This window comes from Vulpes lagopus, chromosome 5 (assembly GCF_018345385.1).
Source record: "Vulpes lagopus strain Blue_001 chromosome 5, ASM1834538v1, whole genome shotgun sequence".
Lineage (NCBI taxonomy): Eukaryota > Metazoa > Chordata > Mammalia > Carnivora > Canidae > Vulpes > Vulpes lagopus.
The window spans coordinates 105,071,687-105,092,726 of NC_054828.1; the positions used below are offsets into that span (position 1 = coordinate 105,071,687).

The window sequence follows — 21,040 nt, forward strand, 5'->3', positions numbered from 1 at the left end:
CTATCACTTGCTGATCCATATTATCATATTCCACAGAGTCAAATGAATTTCATGTACTGGCAAACACCTTCCCCTCCAAACATTTGTACTTCTCTCTGCCATCCTGCTAGTGCAGACACCATTACTGGAAGAGGTCGTCGCAGGTATTTTGATGCCTGGCACCAACTTATCTTACTAACTGAGTTACCGATAACTGGAGAGCTTCATGCAACCATGCTGGGAAGAATATGGAGGCAAATGGAAAGATTGCTGGAAAGTATGACTTTCAGGGTGCTTGAGATAAAGCTCCCACTGGTTCATGGCAGAGATTCACTGGTGAAGGAGGGCCACAGCAGAGAGACATGGGCATAAGAGGTACCAAATGGACCTTCTAGTACACACTCTGATGGCAGCAAACACACACTGAATACTCCAGCCGCTTCCAAGAGAGAAGTGTTCTAGAGAGAAGGCCCCAGGCACTCAGGCTGTCATTACTGCCCCCCAAAGTTGGAAAAGTTCTTAAGCTAATACACACCAAATAAGCAGGAAGAAAACCAAATAAAGACCTATTGATACATCAAGAAGAGTAGAAAATAACCTAGCTTTTCAGCAAAAGCTCCGGTTAGTAAATGAACACCAGCCACCCCTCAATGGCTATTTCAGACATCACCATTATTAGTAACCAGACATCTACCCTGGAAGGATAGATAGGATAAGATCCGGAACAGGATTTAACTTCTGATATCATCCTAGAAAGGAAGGAAGGAAGGAAGAGAAAAGAAAAGAAAAGAAAAGAAAAGAAAAGAAAGGAAAAGAAAAGAAAAGAAAAGAAAAGAAAAGAAAAGAAAAGAAAAGAAAAGAAGACAGAGCAAGCCACAGGCAAGCCACAGGACTCCACAACCCAGAAAGGTTTTCTGTTAAACAACATAAAATGTCTATCCATTAATAATCTCACAGCAGTTTTACAGACTGGAGAAAAAAAAATTCTCTGGGAGCAAAAAGCAAAATATCACAGAAAACTAAAAATTAAATAAGTTCACATTGCTAAGGATTGGTGGCTTAGGTAATTGAACTGAAAGTGAGAATCACAGAAGAGATCTACATAATAATTAGCTGCTGAGTTTTCTCCAGTCGCATACTCCCAAATGGAGTATTTAGCATTCAGCAGACTTATTAACGAATAAATGCCCGACTGGAATTAACTAGCACCTCATTCTGGAAGGCTGCTCTTGGCAAAAATGTAATATCCACAAGGCAAGGCCAAGTTGAATGCTGGTGTACACTGCAGGCTGGGCTGAGCATCCCATTCTTTGGAACGAATCACGTTGTATGAAGTTTCAGAGCCACAGGTCCACACCACCTGGACAATATGCAAAGGATGAGTGAGGTTTCTAGACCCCCAAAGACAGGTTCCCAAGCTTCATAGCTGGCTTGTTCTGGAAACACCGTCTGGGTGGCCTTGCTATCTCACAGACACGCAGCGCTGCTTGCTCCCAGGGTTCACAACACACGGAGGTTCGGAAGTTCGAGGGTGGGGGTGGCAGGTGGAGTGCAGCACGTCCCTTCAAGGAGACCAATCATTTCTTCCTCCCAGTAAGAGGCGCCCAAAGGCCCCAGGGGGCAGTCTCCCCCTTCCCCACAGCACCCCTCACGTGCAAGGACTGCTGTTTCTTTAAATCCAGCCTGCTCCTTGAGGAAACTCCCTGGCAAGTGAAAACAGCAGCAAAGGTAAAAGAATGCTGGGAATTTGGCTGCCGCCTGCAGTATTAGGAAGAACAGCAATTACTCAACTCTCTCCTAGTGTCAGAGGCAGAAATGAGCATGTGAATTTGGGCAAGTTTTGGCCTGTCTTTGCTCAGGCTTCTCCCCTTGCGGTCTCTGTCACCTACCTACCTCACAGTCATTGTGATTAATGAAGCAAAGGAGGGAAATGGAGAAAGAGTGAAGAACAGCACATTCATGAAAAGAGAGGCTTAAATTCTATCCCAAATCCAGGCCGGGCCAACAGTCACCAGGGCTTAAAGACTGCCAGCATTTAAAGACGTCAATACTTCGCAGTATCTGTGTTTTGCCCTCTCTACCGCCTCACCATAAACCAAACTATGTGAGAACACTTGATCTTTTCCTCCATGCCCTTCCATCTACAGCACTCGGCAGAGTCCTGTAGACACGACCACTCTTCCCTTCCCTGGCTCTGAAACACAGGGTAATATTTGACTCCTGTGCCACACACGTAGGTTGTAAAAACCTAGATCTTAGGTCTTAGAACTTAGGACCACAGGGGCCTTAAGATATCATCGGTTCAGTTCCTCTGCCTTCAGGTAGGCAACTATTTAATTCTCTTTAGACAAATAAGGCAAAGTCAAGGGAGGTGAAGGTTTTATTGGAGTTACTGAGCTACTAAGGGATGAAAGCAGAACTGGAAGTATGGCTACTCGGTCTCCTGCATCACGGTGTAGCAAGAACGGCGTGTGGTTATCTTAAATCCTTCCTGCAACAAACTGGTATATATATATATGAACCTATTCATTCTTTTGATGAAAACGTGGAAATTTATTTTGCCTTTCATTTTTATGTCATAGACTGTGGTAATAAATTTTCCTAAAATCTGTCCGAAATAGAAGAACTCAGTAGTTCTGAAAAACAGTCTTCCTTATACCATTTAAAAATCTTCATTCTTTGGTTTTCAGAGACAGAACTATCTATTGGTCCCTTTTTCCTTATGCAGAAGGAAATGTCTGCATCTTCAAAAAAGCAAAGCTGCCAACTATGCAAAGTGAGGGAAAGGGGAAACCATGTAAAGGTTTTCCAGATCTACATTTGACCAGATGATGGAACGTTCCATCTGTGTGGATTTATCAATACACAGTGAGGGGACTGAGCATATACATCCCATGTGTACAGTTCCCCACATGTTATAGGCCTGAAGTAGTCCAACTAATTCTTAATATGGAAAGTCTAGCTTGGGTCAAACTTCCTGAGGTTAGCTTTACCTTATTTTGGCAGGTCTTTTGGAGTCTTAAAAAAGAAGTATCACAACTCTCCAATGTTGAGATGCCTTTTGTTTTATCACAGCTGTGTACCATTTTGCTTGTGGCCTTTGGATAAGAAGCTAAATAAGTTACCTCTTGTAGACCTAGGACTTTGCAGGCTCAGGTTTCATTCTGCCCTGCCAGAAATTCCTTTCTGTTTTGAATCTGAGATGTTTGTTTATGGTTTTTGTTTTGAAATGCTAAATAAGACTAGCACAGTCTCTAGTTACAGCCTATATCTTTTTTTTTTTTTTTTTTTTTTTAACCTCGCTATAGCTAGAGTGGCTGGTTATTAAGGACTAAGGACTTTCCTAAAATTTCCAAAGAGCAGACTCTTCAAGCGATCTTCTCAGGAACCTGAAATGTAAAATAACACCTTCAAATATAATTAACGCTTAATTTTCATTCTTAAATGTTCATAAGACAAATGTTCCCAGGCGATTTCAAATTAGGGTGTTATTTTTGGATCTAACAAGCATATCCTTAAACAAAACCCTGAAATTTCAAAGTTTATCTCACCTTGCTTGTAGGTTACAAGTTTGAGTACCAGCACTTTTGATGAAAGATAGAGGCACTACAATGATAAGTACTAAAAGAGTTTCTGGAAGAAAATTCAATTTCTACCGTGTGATAATAAGGTTTGGTTGTCAAGATGAAAATAAAAAAGAGTTGTAAACTATTGATTGCAAGGACTGTATCTTCATCAAATTCTTTCTTCTTGTTCCATAAGAGGCAGTATAAAGCATTTGCCTTGTGAGTCCTCAGCCCATATTTACTGGATAAAAATGATACTCATTAGCAGACATGAAGACAGTGCAGCAGTTCTGTCTTCCTAAAGCGGAGGCCACACCTACACTAGGAACTAAAGAGACAAGAACTTCAAGTATTTTAATTTTAGGTGTTGTTTCTCAGCCTTCCACAGTAGCACAAAGATACTACAGGGAAACCACAAAGCAAGTCCACGGGAAAGCCACAGTATAAGTCCACATGAAGGATGGCTGGAATGCATGGGATCAAGAAAAGCAATGCAGGTATCCTCTGTGCTGCACACCACCTCCTGCACATTCCTAACCTGTCCTGGCCCTTGAGCCAGGTGGGACTGCCACTGCTTCCTTCTTTCCATAAGTACAGTGATCCCAGCCTGGCCCTGGTGATGCTCCTGGGGTCTCCCATATCCCCAGTGATGCCCAGAAACCCAAAGAAAACTTTTAACAAGAAAAGGAAATTTAATCCGCTTCCATTAAACCATAGGCCATCAATATCAGGACAGGTCACCTTTTAAAAAGTATTAGTTTGAAACAGCTCTTTGGTACTAGAATTCAAACCACAAAATCAAGCAAATGTCCACATTCTGCTGAAACAGCAAAGAGGCTGAGAATTACAGCAGTACTGGATGTGAATGTGAAGGAGCTGTGTGTCACAAAGTGGTTTTTTTTTTTTTTAAACTTATACATAAAGCTAACAAAGAAGAAAATAAAAAAGGAAAATAGAATGAATATTAGACTTAACATTTTATTAAAATCCTGTAGTGTAAATCCTGGTACCAAATACCAGGATTTACACTACACACACCAACACACACATTATCTATGCAATTACATATATGTATGGCTATATATACATATGTATACATATTTATATGCATTCTCTCCAATCCTCACTATAATGTCTATTTCACAGAAAGCTATCAGTATTCCATTCTTACAGCTGAGGAAACTAAAGCCCCAAACAATGAGGCAAGTTGGTTGTTCAGTTAAAAAATAAGAGCAGAGATTTGAACACAAGGTTGTCTAGTATTAAGACATTTTTTTCTTTTTCCTAAAACATCCTGCACAGAGGAGCAGGAAGGAAGAGAGCATACCCTCAGACTTTGTTGGTGCCGCCTCCTGCCCCCCACTAAATCCTTCCTGGTAGTTAAAAGTTAGGGTCCCTCTTAATGGCTCTTGAGATGCTCAGCACTTCCTTATCTCAGGGCTTAACAGCTGTAAGTAACTGTCTTAGATACAACTGTCTCAGCTATCTGCCATTAGACTATGGCCTCTATGAAAGCAGGGTCCCTATCTGATTTTTTTGTCTGAAAAATAACCATAATAGCAGGTAACATTATCAGGTCTCATATGCCATGCTCTGTTCTAGATGCTTTACTTTACATGGACTAGCTCCTTAAAGCATGCCCCAGGTCAGCAGCTTTGGCACCAGTTTATTAGAAATGCACCATCTCAGACCTCTTGAATCAGGACCTCCATGCTGAATGAGATTGCCAGGTGATCTGTATACACGTTAAATTTTCAGAAGCACCGTTTTGTCTCACTCAATCCTCACCACACACACACACACACACACGCTACCTACTGCTATTTGCAGATAGGGAAACTGAGGCTTAGAAAGATGGCATCCCTATAGTGTAGCCCACAGACCAGACCCATCGCAGCTTCTCAGTACCTAGTAGGTGGAAGGATGTCAGGGCAACAGGTAGGCAGGAGAGGACAGGTTAAACGTCTGACCTCTAGTTCTGTGTAGTTTGTTCTGACTGCAGCAGCAGGTGGACTGGGAGTCCCCAAAGCAGGTGAGCTGCAGCTATACAAGCTGCATCCTTAGCTCAAGTTGGGTCAAATCCTGTGGTGACCAGCAGCATAAACACTCCAGGAGCCAGGGGCAAACTCTTCCTCCACAATATACTGTGAAGGAAAATGTAGTCTTTAAAAAAAAAAAAAAAAAGATTACCTATTTATTTGAGAGACAGAGAAAGAACAAGGGGTGGGGGAGAGCAGAAGGAGAAGCAGACTCCCCACCAAGCAGGGAGCCCGACACAGGGCTTGATCTCAGAACCTGAGCCAAAGGCAGACACTCAACTGACTGAGCCACCAAGGAGCCCCAAAAATGTACAGTCTTGATTACAGTGAGGTTAGGTGCCCTCCCCTTCCCCACATGAAACATGAGCCCACAAATAAATGGTTACATTTATAACTCCTACAACTTAGTGCAAAAAATGTCAGGTTCCTCCTTATTTTTACCCCAAATATACAATTTGGACAAAGTTTAACAAATGGGCATGAAAAAGGCAGCAAGCAGCTTTAGAGGCCCCCCTCTTTTTTTTTAAAGATTTTATTTATTCATTCTTGAGAGACACAGGCTGAGGGAGAAGCAGGCTCCATGCAGGGAGCCCGATGTGGGACTCGATCCCGGGACTCCAGGATCATGCCCTGGACTGAATTGATTGAATGCACTTACGGTGTTGGGGTAGGAGGAGAGAGGAGGGGACCTGACCCTGATCATTTGCTCCTTCTCTAAGAGCCCAGACTCCTTAACTACTGTGATCATTACTTCAGGAGATGAAGAATAAGCAGAACAAGAGAATGCACCCATATCAAATTGTTTTACTTCTACTGGTTAGCACCTTCATTGTTAATAAGCGTTTACCACCTGCTAGTCACTCTTTCAGGGCTTCATTACAATTCATTCACTGAGTCCTTACAGCAACCCTATTATTAACCCCACCACACCGGTAGAAAACAGAGATGCACAGATTTGACCTCAGAAACCAAGTTTCTTTCTAACCATGACATACTTTTATCAAGATACAAATCTTTTGCATGGGGAATTAACTGGGGTTGGGGAAGGGAGGTACGGGATTAAAATCTGTTCATTTTGTAAAAGGAAAAAAAGGATCTTTTAACATTTCTTTTTTCATGAGGGCCCAAAATGAACACTTAGAGGTGTTTACTTTGAGAGCCTTTTTAAATTTAAGTATATTCAACCACTCCTCTGACCAGAAGACCTAAGAGGTCTTGTTACACAGAGAGGTTTTTTCGTAATTTGACCAGGCTAACTGGCCAGGACAAGCAGCAGAGAGTGGGTGAGATCGGAAGATGCTTGATATAAAGGGACACCTCTCAGCTCACTGCCCACGCTCATCTGTCTAGTGGAACAAGCTAGAACAAGGAGAAAATCACTCTGGAAAGGAAACTTGCCATTTTGAACCACAACTAGTAAAGCATTAAGAATGCAGCCTCATTCTTAGATGTTGGGAAACACTCTGATATATGCTACACAGGCCCTAAGAAGAATGAAGAATGAGCAGGAGCCCGTCCCCCAGCAAAAAAAAACAAAACAAAAACAAAAAAAACCCCAAAAACTCCTATTCATACTTTTAAACCTAGTTCGAATTCAAATTCTTTTCACCTTGCCACCAGAGCCTGAAAAGATCATTTCAGATCCTGTGATTCCTGGGACAAATTTTAATCACCTATTTCACTCACCAACTAATTATATACACACACTTGCAAAATCATTTCTACTTGGCTTGAACTTGCATTATTACGTAGACTTTTTTTAAGATTTATTTATTTATGCATGAGACACACACACACACACACACACACACACACACAGAAGCAGAGACAGGCAGGAGAGCAGGCTCCCTGATGTGAGACTCATCCCAGGACCCTGGGATCATGACCTGAGCCAAAGGCAGACACTCAACCACTAAGCCACTGAGGCGTCCCTAAAATGTTGACTTTTTAAGGTCCTGCTACCTTACTCTTTCTAGAGATGAGTGCAGAGGGTAGAGAACATCTGAGAGGTCCCTAAGCTCCCCAGCTACCCCCAGCCTCTCAGCAGAAGGCCTTGTACAGAGTAGGAAATCAATGAGTGGGTGAGTGATTTCTCTGTAAACACAAGTCAGATCTGAAAACTCAGATTTGGAGAATTCAACCTCTGAGAAGTAAGGCTTTTAGTTTGTTACTCATGTGTGCTTGGTTAGTCCAGTTTTTTCTTCGAATAACTGAGCCATACTGAGATGTCTGCAAAATCCTGATACTATGTATGCCACATATGGAACACTGTTATTGGAACCTGCTTCACCAAACAAACTTGACCTTCCATCCATCTTACCATGGCTCATCAGATGGAATTCACACGCTAAAGCAGCACTGCCATCCCGCATAGTAGTGTCCTAAGCCTGAAAGATGTTAAACACACCCAAATTTTTTCAAGAATTTCACAATTAATGTCTGGAATGCATTTTTGGATTAATCTTCAAAGGATGACACAGTTGCCCTAAGATGAATTCAATATTTTTCCTTCCTCCCATTTGTTATTCTTTGGTCCTCCTACTCCATTATCTTTTTAGGATCATGGATCATCTACTTATTTCTCCCAACTTCACAATGCCTATCTATCCCCAGCATCCCGAAGCCATTCCTTTGTTTATCCAACTCTTCACATCGAACCAAGCCACAGAGAACACAAACCTACACCATTTCACTAAATACCTTCCCTCACTGGATGTAATGCCCACAGTTTAAGGATTCTTCAGACAATTTTCTTCGTAAATTAACCTATTCACAACTGCACTGCCAACATAATTGCATGTGGATTCTCCTAGTCACTGCTAAGCCTGAATTAATGGCAGCATCCATCTCTAGATGTGCAATTTTTGCCTTTCTGGTACTAAGCAATTCACTTGCCCTTTGCCAAGTGTTTTATGTGACTGGATTCCCGAAAAAGTGAGGATTCTATACGCTTGAGAGTCAAAGGAAGGTCACCAAGGCCTGTCATTTGTATATGTGCAGAGAATAGTCTCTCCATATTTTGTCAATATTTACTTCTGGGAGGAACTAATTATTTCCTTGTTTATTCGCATCGGTTTATCTCCCCATACCCTAGTACTGTAATTTTATAGGCCCTCTGCTGGTTTTCTCGGAGAGCTTGCTCTACCTGAAGAGATGGAAAGCAAAACACATTCCTCAAAAACAAGAAATCCTGGGTGTTTCAAGTTTTCTAATACTAATATAGGAGTATTAACTTTGCCCCTCCCCTCTTTTTAATTAGTAAAATTAAAATCCATGGACTCTTGACTCCAAGTCCTACATTTCAGGGCAATGAGAGGAGATCCGTGTGGCTTGTGCATTAACCAAATGGTCGGGTACATTTTCTGGCCTCCTGCGGCCTGACCTCAGATCCTCCATACATTCTTTTCCAGGGAGCCATCATCTCCCTCCCATACAGGGTCTTGCAGGGTGGTGAAAAGAAATTATAACCTTCTAAAGGCAACAGCGTCAGAAAACAATATTCTGTTTGCTGTAAGCACTCGCCACATAAGCAGAGTATGCTTTTCCTTCTCACTGCCCCCATGAATACTAGGTGCAAGGAAAAGTTAAAATACCCAGGAGAAATAAAAGGACTATATTTCGAAGGAGACAGTTTGGTAGATGCCAGGGTAAAAACACACACACACAGAAAGTTCCATAAAGGTGAAGCTACTGAGTAAATATGCACTGGAAAATAGTTGGTACTTATCTATGACAGCAATCACCTGGCTCTAATACAACAAAGTTCTCAGGGCAAAGCCACTCAATAATGTCTGCCAGGTTCCAAATCACTGTCCTCACAAACTGTCAAACTCAAGTCATCATGTGCCCTTTTATTCCACAGGCAGAGAAGGCTGTTTATGCTCCCCCTACCTTGCCCCTATCCCTCACAACAGAAGTATGATTCCACATAAGAGGGGGAAATGGTCTTCACCCCCATCTCATCTACTGTACAATCAAAACATTCTTCCTAGAATATCCCACTTTGGTAATTTTTCAAAACTCTGTCTTTGATCTACCATCCAGTCTTCTTCCTCAGGAGTTCAGAATCCAAACTTGTTTCTCTGGCGATGTACCGGGAGGCAGGCAGCTGAGCCAAGGAACAGGCTGCTCAGGATGTCAGAAAGAGCAACAGGGACTCTCAAGTAATGAGTGGAAATAGTAAAGAGACTTGTGCCCTCCTGGGGGCCAGAAAACACTTTTTAGACTGAGAGAGAGAGCAGAAAAAAAAAAAAAAAAAGGTAGGTGCTTGGCTCTATGCTCACTTTTTAAAATGCACTTAAACCCAAAACATTTTTTTAAAAAAGGAATGGTTTGGCTGATAACAACCTAAACAACGGTGAAAAGATGACCACGTGTAGTGTACACGTCACATGACTCACAGGACACAACTCTTCACATTTAATCTTTCAGAAAATATTTTTTTCTTCACTATTCTGTGGAGAAGGTTGTTCATCCATTTGCTCAATGCACATTTATTGAGAACCTATTATGGGCTGCTATGCATTAAAAACTGAAGACGGTGAGCCACAGATTGGAAGGTGTCCATTATTGCTCCTGACTTACCTAACTCATTATGTGAACCACAGTTAAAAAAACATGACTTTTCCCCCCACCACAAAGCCAGAACGGAGAGGAACACAAATAAAAACTACTGCAATTTGGCAAACAGAGCAATGTAACTAGTATTTATGTCCTCGAAAGCAGGTAGATTAGTCATGATAACATTTCTACAACATGCAATATGATTTCTCAGTGTAGCCAATTAAATAAGTTTTCAAAGCAGTTTTCATTAACAGATACAACCAGTAGGGGTCATTTTAGTGCAAAAATTGCAATGAAAGAGACTTCAACATGAATAAAAGATATCAATTCCTATTCGTGTCAGTTATGATAATCGTGCTTCAGTGTGTGAATTTCTGAATAAAAATGGAAACTGAGGGAAAAACTAGCCATTGAGAAATTTCTTGCAAACAAAAAAAGACAGCACCTTTCTGGTAACTGACATTTAAAGACTCCTCTAATTTGTAAATGGGGGGAAAAAAGGTTACTTATCCTATGTTTTCCATAAATCTCGTAAAGTGAAAATACTTGAAATTTTACAGACAACTGACAGTATCTGTGTAAATCCAAACGCTATAATGCCAGGTAGCACTGTTCCTCTTATTTTGGTTTAATGGATTTACAATACAACTTAACGGATTTCAGAATTCCAAAAAAAAAAAATTATATTAAAAAATGCTGAGCACCCAGTTTGGGCAGCTGAAAACAGTCCTGATAAATGAAAAGTGTTGCTAATTGAGATATAACCATGGAAACAAATACTTCCAAGCATCTTCAAGGCTAATACCAAGTGCATGGGGTGTTACCAGAAGAAAGGAAGCTAAAAGGGATCGCATCATTTCAGAGGAATGAAAAGCTCACCAGCAAATTGCCAAAATAACTCTATACTGTGATACCAGAAGATTGGTGCCAAAACACTGGGTTACTGGGAATGTGCCCCGGGCTCCACATCTCCTTCACCAGAAATCCATCAAGAAGAAACAAAACAAGGGTCAGAATTGTTAAAACCTCCAAAAGTCCTTGTGAGAGCATAGCAGTTTCCACTGCAGTTAACCTCGTTTCACGTTGCTTGTTCTTTCTAGATTTATGGAAGGCTGGCTTAAAGTAAATTATACACTCCAAGTGGTGGGATTCAAAGATGGATCTTTTAGTCCAACTCATTCAGCATTCCCAAAAATCAAACACACAAAATTGTATCGAAGTTAATCTCCTGGCCATTTTTTTCCTGATGGGAGAAATAATAACACATGTTTTAACATGGGACTTAACACCAGGGCAGAGGCTTTTGTGTTTCAGGCACCTAAACTCTTCTAACCCAATGTCCTAAGGGGGCAACAGCGCATGCATGGCCCCTTTCCTCAGAGGAGAGCTGCCTTCACTCCTTACCGCCCACTAGCTTCCAAACCAGAAAAGCCTCCTTAATTTTCCAGAACTGTCCAAACTCTAAAAACTACAGGTATAAATAAATGTGTGCGTATTCAAAGAAAATCACGGAACTGACGTCTCTTAAGAGACCCCCTGTAACCTTAAGATTGCACCCTTTTTCAGTTTACTCTCCGGACGGGTCTATACACAGAGGTTTTTTCGAATCACCAGGCTAACTGGTGCCAGCAGGAGTGGTGAGATCGGAAGATGCTTGATATAAAGGGACACTCTCAGCTCACTGCCACGCTCATCTGTTAGTGGTACAAGCTAGAATCAAGGAGAAAATCTCTGGAAGGAAACTTGCCATTTTGAACACAACTAGTAAAGCATAAGAATGCAGCCTCTATTCTTAGATGTTGGGAAACACTCTGATCTATGCTAAAGGCCCTAAGAGAATGAAGAATGTGCAGGAGCCGTCCCAGCAAAAAAAAACAAAACAAAAACAAAAAAAACCCCAAAAACTCCTATCATACTTTTAAACCTAGTTCGAATTCAAATTCTTTTCACCTTGCCACCAGAGCCTGAAAAGATCATTTCAGATCCTGTGATTCCTGGGACAAATTTTAATCACCTATTTCACTCACCAACTAATTATATACACACACTTGCAAAATCATTTCTACTTGGCTTGAACTTGCATTATTACGTAGACTTTTTTTAAGATTTATTTATTTATGCATGAGACACACACACACACACACACACACACACACACAGAAGCAGAGACAGGCAGGAGAGCAGGCTCCCTGATGTGAGACTCATCCCAGGACCCTGGGATCATGACCTGAGCCAAAGGCAGACACTCAACCACTAAGCCACTGAGGCGTCCCTAAAATGTTGACTTTTTAAGGTCCTGCTACCTTACTCTTTCTAGAGATGAGTGCAGAGGGTAGAGAACATCTGAGAGGTCCCTAAGCTCCCCAGCTACCCCCAGCCTCTCAGCAGAAGGCCTTGTACAGAGTAGGAAATCAATGAGTGGGTGAGTGATTTCTCTGTAAACACAAGTCAGATCTGAAAACTCAGATTTGGAGAATTCAACCTCTGAGAAGTAAGGCTTTTAGTTTGTTACTCATGTGTGCTTGGTTAGTCCAGTTTTTTCTTCGAATAACTGAGCCATACTGAGATGTCTGCAAAATCCTGATACTATGTATGCCACATATGGAACACTGTTATTGGAACCTGCTTCACCAAACAAACTTGACCTTCCATCCATCTTACCATGGCTCATCAGATGGAATTCACACGCTAAAGCAGCACTGCCATCCCGCATAGTAGTGTCCTAAGCCTGAAAGATGTTAAACACACCCAAATTTTTTCAAGAATTTCACAATTAATGTCTGGAATGCATTTTTGGATTAATCTTCAAAGGATGACACAGTTGCCCTAAGATGAATTCAATATTTTTCCTTCCTCCCATTTGTTATTCTTTGGTCCTCCTACTCCATTATCTTTTTAGGATCATGGATCATCTACTTATTTCTCCCAACTTCACAATGCCTATCTATCCCCAGCATCCCGAAGCCATTCCTTTGTTTATCCAACTCTTCACATCGAACCAAGCCACAGAGAACACAAACCTACACCATTTCACTAAATACCTTCCCTCACTGGATGTAATGCCCACAGTTTAAGGATTCTTCAGACAATTTTCTTCGTAAATTAACCTATTCACAACTGCACTGCCAACATAATTGCATGTGGATTCTCCTAGTCACTGCTAAGCCTGAATTAATGGCAGCATCCATCTCTAGATGTGCAATTTTTGCCTTTCTGGTACTAAGCAATTCACTTGCCCTTTGCCAAGTGTTTTATGTGACTGGATTCCCGAAAAAGTGAGGATTCTATACGCTTGAGAGTCAAAGGAAGGTCACCAAGGCCTGTCATTTGTATATGTGCAGAGAATAGTCTCTCCATATTTTGTCAATATTTACTTCTGGGAGGAACTAATTATTTCCTTGTTTATTCGCATCGGTTTATCTCCCCATACCCTAGTACTGTAATTTTATAGGCCCTCTGCTGGTTTTCTCGGAGAGCTTGCTCTACCTGAAGAGATGGAAAGCAAAACACATTCCTCAAAAACAAGAAATCCTGGGTGTTTCAAGTTTTCTAATACTAATATAGGAGTATTAACTTTGCCCCTCCCCTCTTTTTAATTAGTAAAATTAAAATCCATGGACTCTTGACTCCAAGTCCTACATTTCAGGGCAATGAGAGGAGATCCGTGTGGCTTGTGCATTAACCAAATGGTCGGGTACATTTTCTGGCCTCCTGCGGCCTGACCTCAGATCCTCCATACATTCTTTTCCAGGGAGCCATCATCTCCCTCCCATACAGGGTCTTGCAGGGTGGTGAAAAGAAATTATAACCTTCTAAAGGCAACAGCGTCAGAAAACAATATTCTGTTTGCTGTAAGCACTCGCCACATAAGCAGAGTATGCTTTTCCTTCTCACTGCCCCCATGAATACTAGGTGCAAGGAAAAGTTAAAATACCCAGGAGAAATAAAAGGACTATATTTCGAAGGAGACAGTTTGGTAGATGCCAGGGTAAAAACACACACACACAGAAAGTTCCATAAAGGTGAAGCTACTGAGTAAATATGCACTGGAAAATAGTTGGTACTTATCTATGACAGCAATCACCTGGCTCTAATACAACAAAGTTCTCAGGGCAAAGCCACTCAATAATGTCTGCCAGGTTCCAAATCACTGTCCTCACAAACTGTCAAACTCAAGTCATCATGTGCCCTTTTATTCCACAGGCAGAGAAGGCTGTTTATGCTCCCCCTACCTTGCCCCTATCCCTCACAACAGAAGTATGATTCCACATAAGAGGGGGAAATGGTCTTCACCCCCATCTCATCTACTGTACAATCAAAACATTCTTCCTAGAATATCCCACTTTGGTAATTTTTCAAAACTCTGTCTTTGATCTACCATCCAGTCTTCTTCCTCAGGAGTTCAGAATCCAAACTTGTTTCTCTGGCGATGTACCGGGAGGCAGGCAGCTGAGCCAAGGAACAGGCTGCTCAGGATGTCAGAAAGAGCAACAGGGACTCTCAAGTAATGAGTGGAAATAGTAAAGAGACTTGTGCCCTCCTGGGGGCCAGAAAACACTTTTTAGACTGAGAGAGAGAGCAGAAAAAAAAAAAAAAAAAAGGTAGGTGCTTGGCTCTATGCTCACTTTTTAAAATGCACTTAAACCCAAAACATTTTTTTAAAAAAGGAATGGTTTGGCTGATAACAACCTAAACAACGGTGAAAAGATGACCACGTGTAGTGTACACGTCACATGACTCACAGGACACAACTCTTCACATTTAATCTTTCAGAAAATATTTTTTTCTTCACTATTCTGTGGAGAAGGTTGTTCATCCATTTGCTCAATGCACATTTATTGAGAACCTATTATGGGCTGCTATGCATTAAAAACTGAAGACAGGTGAGCCACAGATTGGAAGGTGTCCATTATTGCTCCTGACTTACCTAACTCATTATGTGAACCACAGTTAAAAAAACATGACTTTTCCCCCCACCACAAAGCCAGAACGGAGAGGAACACAAATAAAAACTACTGCAATTTGGCAAACAGAGCAATGTAACTAGTATTTATGTCCTCGAAAGCAGGTAGATTAGTCATGATAACATTTCTACAACATGCAATATGATTTCTCAGTGTAGCCAATTAAATAAGTTTTCAAAGCAGTTTTCATTAACAGATACAACCAGTAGGGGTCATTTTAGTGCAAAAATTGCAATGAAAGAGACTTCAACATGAATAAAAGATATCAATTCCTATTCGTGTCAGTTATGATAATCGTGCTTCAGTGTGTGAATTTCTGAATAAAAATGGAAACTGAGGGAAAAACTAGCCATTGAGAAATTTCTTGCAAACAAAAAAAGACAGCACCTTTCTGGTAACTGACATTTAAAGACTCCTCTAATTTGTAAATGGGGGGAAAAAAGGTTACTTATCCTATGTTTTCCATAAATCTCGTAAAGTGAAAATACTTGAAATTTTACAGACAACTGACAGTATCTGTGTAAATCCAAACGCTATAATGCCAGGTAGCACTGTTCCTCTTATTTTGGTTTAATGGATTTACAATACAACTTAACGGATTTCAGAATTCCAAAAAAAAAAAATTATATTAAAAAAATGCTGAGCACCCAGTTTGGGCAGCTGAAAACAGTCCTGATAAATGAAAAGTGTTGCTAATTGAGATATAACCATGGAAACAAATACTTCCAAGCATCTTCAAGGCTAATACCAAGTGCATGGGGTGTTACCAGAAGAAAGGAAGCTAAAAGGGATCGCATCATTTCAGAGGAATGAAAAGCTCACCAGCAAATTGCCAAAATAACTCTATACTGTGATACCAGAAGATTGGTGCCAAAACACTGGGTTACTGGGAATGTGCCCCGGGCTCCACATCTCCTTCACCAGAAATCCATCAAGAAGAAACAAAACAAGGGTCAGAATTGTTAAAACCTCCAAAAGTCCTTGTGAGAGCATAGCAGTTTCCACTGCAGTTAACCTCGTTTCACGTTGCTTGTTCTTTCTAGATTTATGGAAGGCTGGCTTAAAGTAAATTATACACTCCAAGTGGTGGGATTCAAAGATGGATCTTTTAGTCCAACTCATTCAGCATTCCCAAAAATCAAACACACAAAATTGTATCGAAGTTAATCTCCTGGCCATTTTTTTCCTGATGGGAGAAATAATAACACATGTTTTAACATGGGACTTAACACCAGGGCAGAGGCTTTTGTGTTTCAGGCACCTAAACTCTTCTAACCCAATGTCCTAAGGGGGCAACAGCGCATGCATGGCCCCTTTCCTCAGAGGAGAGCTGCCTTCACTCCTTACCGCCCACTAGCTTCCAAACCAGAAAAGCCTCCTTAATTTTCCAGAACTGTCCAAACTCTAAAAACTACAGGTATAAATAAATGTGTGCGTATTCAAAGAAAATCACGGAACTGACGTCTCTTAAGAGACCCCCTGTAACCTTAAGATTGCCACCGGTTTTTCAGTTACCTCCGCACGGGAAAACATATACAGGAGGATGCCTCAGAATCAATCCTCCCCTGGTGCCCTGGGTCTGGCTGAGTCCTGAGGAAGGGATCAGGTCAGAGGTCGCCTGTCCCTCCTCCTCCTCCTCCTCCTCCTCGCTGCTCTTCCAGAAGTAAGGCAGCGGCTCTGCACCGCGATGCCCCAGAACAGCATCATCACCCCGACGTCAGCCCAAGCAGGGATCCCGCTTTTAACTGGTGCTCACCGAGTCCTGCCCATTATTAGCCAGAGAGAAAGAACTCCCTGCCTCTGTCTCCTGTCCCCAAACCAGACCAAGCACCCGGAGGCCGAGGCAGGCGGGCAGGGCTCAGGGATCCACCCGACGACGGGAGGCTCACTACTCTCACCGCTTTCTCCCTCCGTCAGGCTCCGCACCGAGGTGCACAACGCCTGGTGGGAAAAAAAAAAAACAAACAGCAGAACAGCCCTCGTTGTCAAACAAACAGCAGGAACCGGCCACACGACAGAAAACACGCGGGTATCTGATCTTAAAGAGCAGTGGTGAGCAGCCAGCAACAACTTTTCACTCCTAGGCGCAACACCCACCCCCCACCCGCTCCGCCCCCCCTCAGAAGAGAAAGCCTTTGACTGTCCTCAATAGGCAAATAAATGAGTAACCACCGTCTGTAACTTCCCCTGGGCTGACATATTCCGGGGCCGAAACTGATTTACATGCGAAGGAGGAGGAAGGGGGTGAAGGAAGCGCGCAAGGGAAAAAGAATACGAGTAACCCTGGGAGTGTGAGCAGAAGACTCGTCTCCTCGCCAGCAGAAGAGGCACTTTGGAGAACGGTGCGCAGCACTCGGTTGCACACTGCGCCAGTGCGGGAGCGCGGCAGCGGCCGGACTCCCCCGGGGCTCGCCACGGCCTCCGCAGCGCCCCCCGCCCGCCGCGCGGGGCCCGCCCCCTCCCCGCAGTCCCGGCCCGAACCGCCCCACGTGCGCGGCTCCCCGCGCGGCCCCCCCCCCGCCCGCCCCCACCCGCGACGCGACCCCCGCCTCGCCGGGCCGGCCCCGTGCGCGGGGGGAGGGGGAGGGGGAGGGGGCGGGCGGGCACCCGGGGACGCGGGGGCCCCCTCCTCCCGCGGAGCCCTCTCTCCTCGGGAAAGTCTCGGCCAAACTTTGCTGGGCGCAGCCAGGTGGGAGGGGGCCGCGCGGCGGCCGTACCTTCGCAGACGCCCACTTCGTACTCGGTGATGGAGTCGCCATTGAGCGGGGGGCGGATGACACAGCGCAGCCCCCGGTCGCAGGCTCCGTGGAGCCCGTAGGCGCCGCCGCAGCTCTCGTTCCTCTGGCGCGCGCACATGTAGCAGCAGCCGCAGACGCCCTGCACGATGCTCCCGGGGCAGCTCCGGGGCTCCTCGCACTTGGACTCGTCGCAGGGCAGGCAGACCAGCGCCCGGGTGCCGGAGCGCGCCAGCAGCAGCAGCAGCCCGAGCAGCGAGACCGGGAGGTGCCCGCAGCCGGCCAGCCCCCTGCCCCCCGCCACCAAGTACATCCTCCTGCGCCGCCGCCGCCGCGCCCGCAGCCCGCGGTCCTCGCGCCCCCCTCGGGGCCCCCGGGGCGCGCCTCCCCTCGCGGGGCGAGGCCCCCGCCCCCTCTGCGGGCCGCGCCGACCCCGAGCCCACTAGCGTTGGCGCCCGCGGTGGCTTCCCCTCCTCCTCCTCCTCCTCGTCCTCGTCCTCGTCCTCGTCCTCCTCCTCCCGGGAGGGAGGGGAAAAAAGAAAAAAAGTTTCCTCCCGGCAGCTCCGGTTCAACCCAAACTTCTGGCGGCGGCGGCGGCGGCGGCGGCGGCTGCGCTGGGCTCCGGCCCCGGCCGGCGGCGCCTCCTCCCTCTCCTCCTCCGCGTCGGCCGCCCCGCGGCGGTGGGCGGTGGTGGCGGCGGCGGCGCAGCCTCCGGGCCGGTCCCCGCCTCCCGGGCCGCCGAGTGGGCGCGGTGGCGCAGCTCAGGGTCCGCCGCGTCCGCTCCGCGCGCCCCGCTCGCCTCACTCCTGCGCGGCTCCTCCGGGCGCTTGTTTATGGCTCGAGCCTCCGCCGCCCGGGCTGCGCCCTCCCCCATCCTACCTCATCCCCCAGACCTCGCCCCCCCGCGCCGCGCGCCGCTCATTGGCTGCCCCCACCCCCTCCCTCCCTCCCTCCCCCGCCCTCGCTCGCGGGCGGCCCGGCCCTTCCTCCCTCACACGCCTCCTCCTCCTCCTCCTCCTCCTCCTCCTCCTCCTCCTCCTCTTCCTCCTCCCCCTCCGGCTCCTCCGGCTGCAGCCCGGCGCGCCGAGCCTGCCCCGCGGCCGAGCCTTCGCGCGCCTCCCGGCCGGGGCTCCGCGGGCTCCCGGGCGCTGCGGCTCGGCTCGGCTCGGCTCGGCTCGGCTCGGCTCGGCTCGGCTCGGCTCGGGCTCGCGGCGCGCAGCGCGGGCAGCGGGAGGCGCCTGGGCCACCGCGGCCGGCCCGGGCGTCCCGAGGCGAGCCGCTGCCCCTCCTGCGCGGGCTTTGGGTTGGGAGAGCCGCGGGTTCCGCCGAAGCTCGGGGCCCCGGGGTGGGGGGGGGGGGGTGCAGCCTTGGCTGAGGCACCCTCCGGATCGCAAGGGAAGCCGGTGCACGGAAAGCTCCGCGAATGGATGAGAATCCATCCTGCACCCGGGCTGGGGAGAGACTTTGTGAAGACACTGTGTCATGGAGTCTCGGGAAGCTCGAGACGCCTCCAGCGAAGCCGCTGGTGGATTAATTAAGTGCTTCAAACGGTCTAGGTAAACGCTCGGCAGGCGCTGGGCCGCACGGCGGAGGGCTGCTGCTGTAGCTCCCGCTGAATCTTAACTGTCCACATCCTGTGTGTTTGGTCGCTCTGCTGTGCGTGCGGAGGTGCTGCTACGGGAGGGGGCGGTGGATGGAAAGGAGCAGAGCTGAATTTCTCTCCCCTGGGTGAGGCCAAACACTGGATTACTACAAGTCTTGACATGATTGGACCCGTGTATCTCATGCATCATTAATGTCATCTGACATTGCCCTGTTCTTTCCCAAGCTCCTGGACAGAAGCGGTGGGTTCCCTCTCTCTCTCTCTCTCTCTCTCTCTCTCTCTCTCTCGTTGGCTTAGTTACTGTGAATGTATTAATAAAGAAGGTATGTGGCAAGTATTATTTGTGATAAACCTGGTAAAGAAGTAACTGAAGTGATGCAAAATGCGCTGTGTGGACGTGGTTGCTCTTCTGTAGCTGTCAGAAAATGTTCTCGAAATGACAGGCTCTGAATGACCCATCACTCACAGGATATGTACCAAGGTCAATAAAATTAGCGAATTAACAAAAAGTGACTTGCATCTCTATAAGGGGGGAAAAAAAATCAGGTCCTGTGGCAGGTGTGAGGTAGGACTGGGCAGCAAACCTTCTGATCCAGAATAGTCTGGCTGCAGAAAGGTGGCAGCCAAGTGGATCCTGAAAATCGTGACTAATGAACCAAAAGTTAATAGCACAGCAATGTAAAGAGAAAGGAAACAAAGATGCCTTTGAAATCCTCTGTTTCGGAACAAATTTATACTTATCCTAGATATTTTGGATTTAACCACTCTAATTCTGAACCAAAAAGCCAAAGTTAACCAGTGCAATAGCCCCTAGTCACTGGCATCAGAAAACTAAGCATTTCTCCAATCATTTTTCTTTGTCCTGAGGCGAAGAGACTCATTAACTATTACTGATTATCAGTGGGTGATAGAGAGGATGTTCAACAGTAGAAAGGGGGAATGAGCATCTCATTTTCTAGAAGGGTTTAAGGAGATATTGGTATGACTGGTTTCCAAAGATTTGTAGAGGCAATTCCTGTAGTAGTGTAGGAGGTCAGATTAGATGCTCTCTAAAAGACCTTATACCCTGAGATTCTATAATTGTAAGTATTGGTGAAAACATTTGAAATATGCTTGATTTTCTACTAGAATTCAAGAAAGATAAAACACACAACGCCGTGAAACATGATTGTTGCTTGTACTCCAACAAGGCACTAGCACTTCACTGTGGGATTTGCCAACAAACTGTCATCATTGTGCTGTGTTAAAAGGCCTTTACCACTCTTGCAGAGAGGTTATCTATATTTCTGTTCAAATGCAAGTATAAAGACATTATTAAAATATAGCAGATAACATTGTAGGACTCACCGGGAAAAGCCAAGGTCAGGTGATAGAAAAAAATGCGGGAGTGGGAAAGCTGTCGATTGAAAGAAGGATCATTATCAAGGTCTTGCTTTTGTGTTTGTGTTTTTTATTTCTTTAAGGCAATATATTAAGGGTTAGGGGAAGCTAGAGATTGAACACAGGCAAGGGATGATATCGAGGTCACCATCCATCGTTCCTGGGATTCCAGAGGAAGGTAGTCAAATACAAGGTGATAAAGGCTGGCTTC

At 45.2% G+C, this 21,040-nt stretch overlaps 1 protein-coding gene across 2 annotated transcripts in view; it reads right to left on the reverse strand.

Moving 5' to 3' along the window:
• CRIM1 (cysteine rich transmembrane BMP regulator 1) overlaps positions 1–18,694 on the reverse strand; it is a 191,280-nt gene extending 172,586 nt beyond the window's left edge. The window contains exon 1 of one of the 2 annotated variants that reach the window (XM_041755162.1): positions 17,829–18,694. In XM_041755162.1, the coding sequence (XP_041611096.1) occupies positions 17,829–18,159 (331 nt within the window). In that variant the 5' untranslated portion in view covers positions 18,160–18,694. The remainder of the gene's footprint in view (positions 1–17,828) is intronic. The other variant, XM_041755161.1, reaches the window with a different exon arrangement.
• Between the last annotated feature and the right edge of the window lie 2,346 nt (positions 18,695–21,040).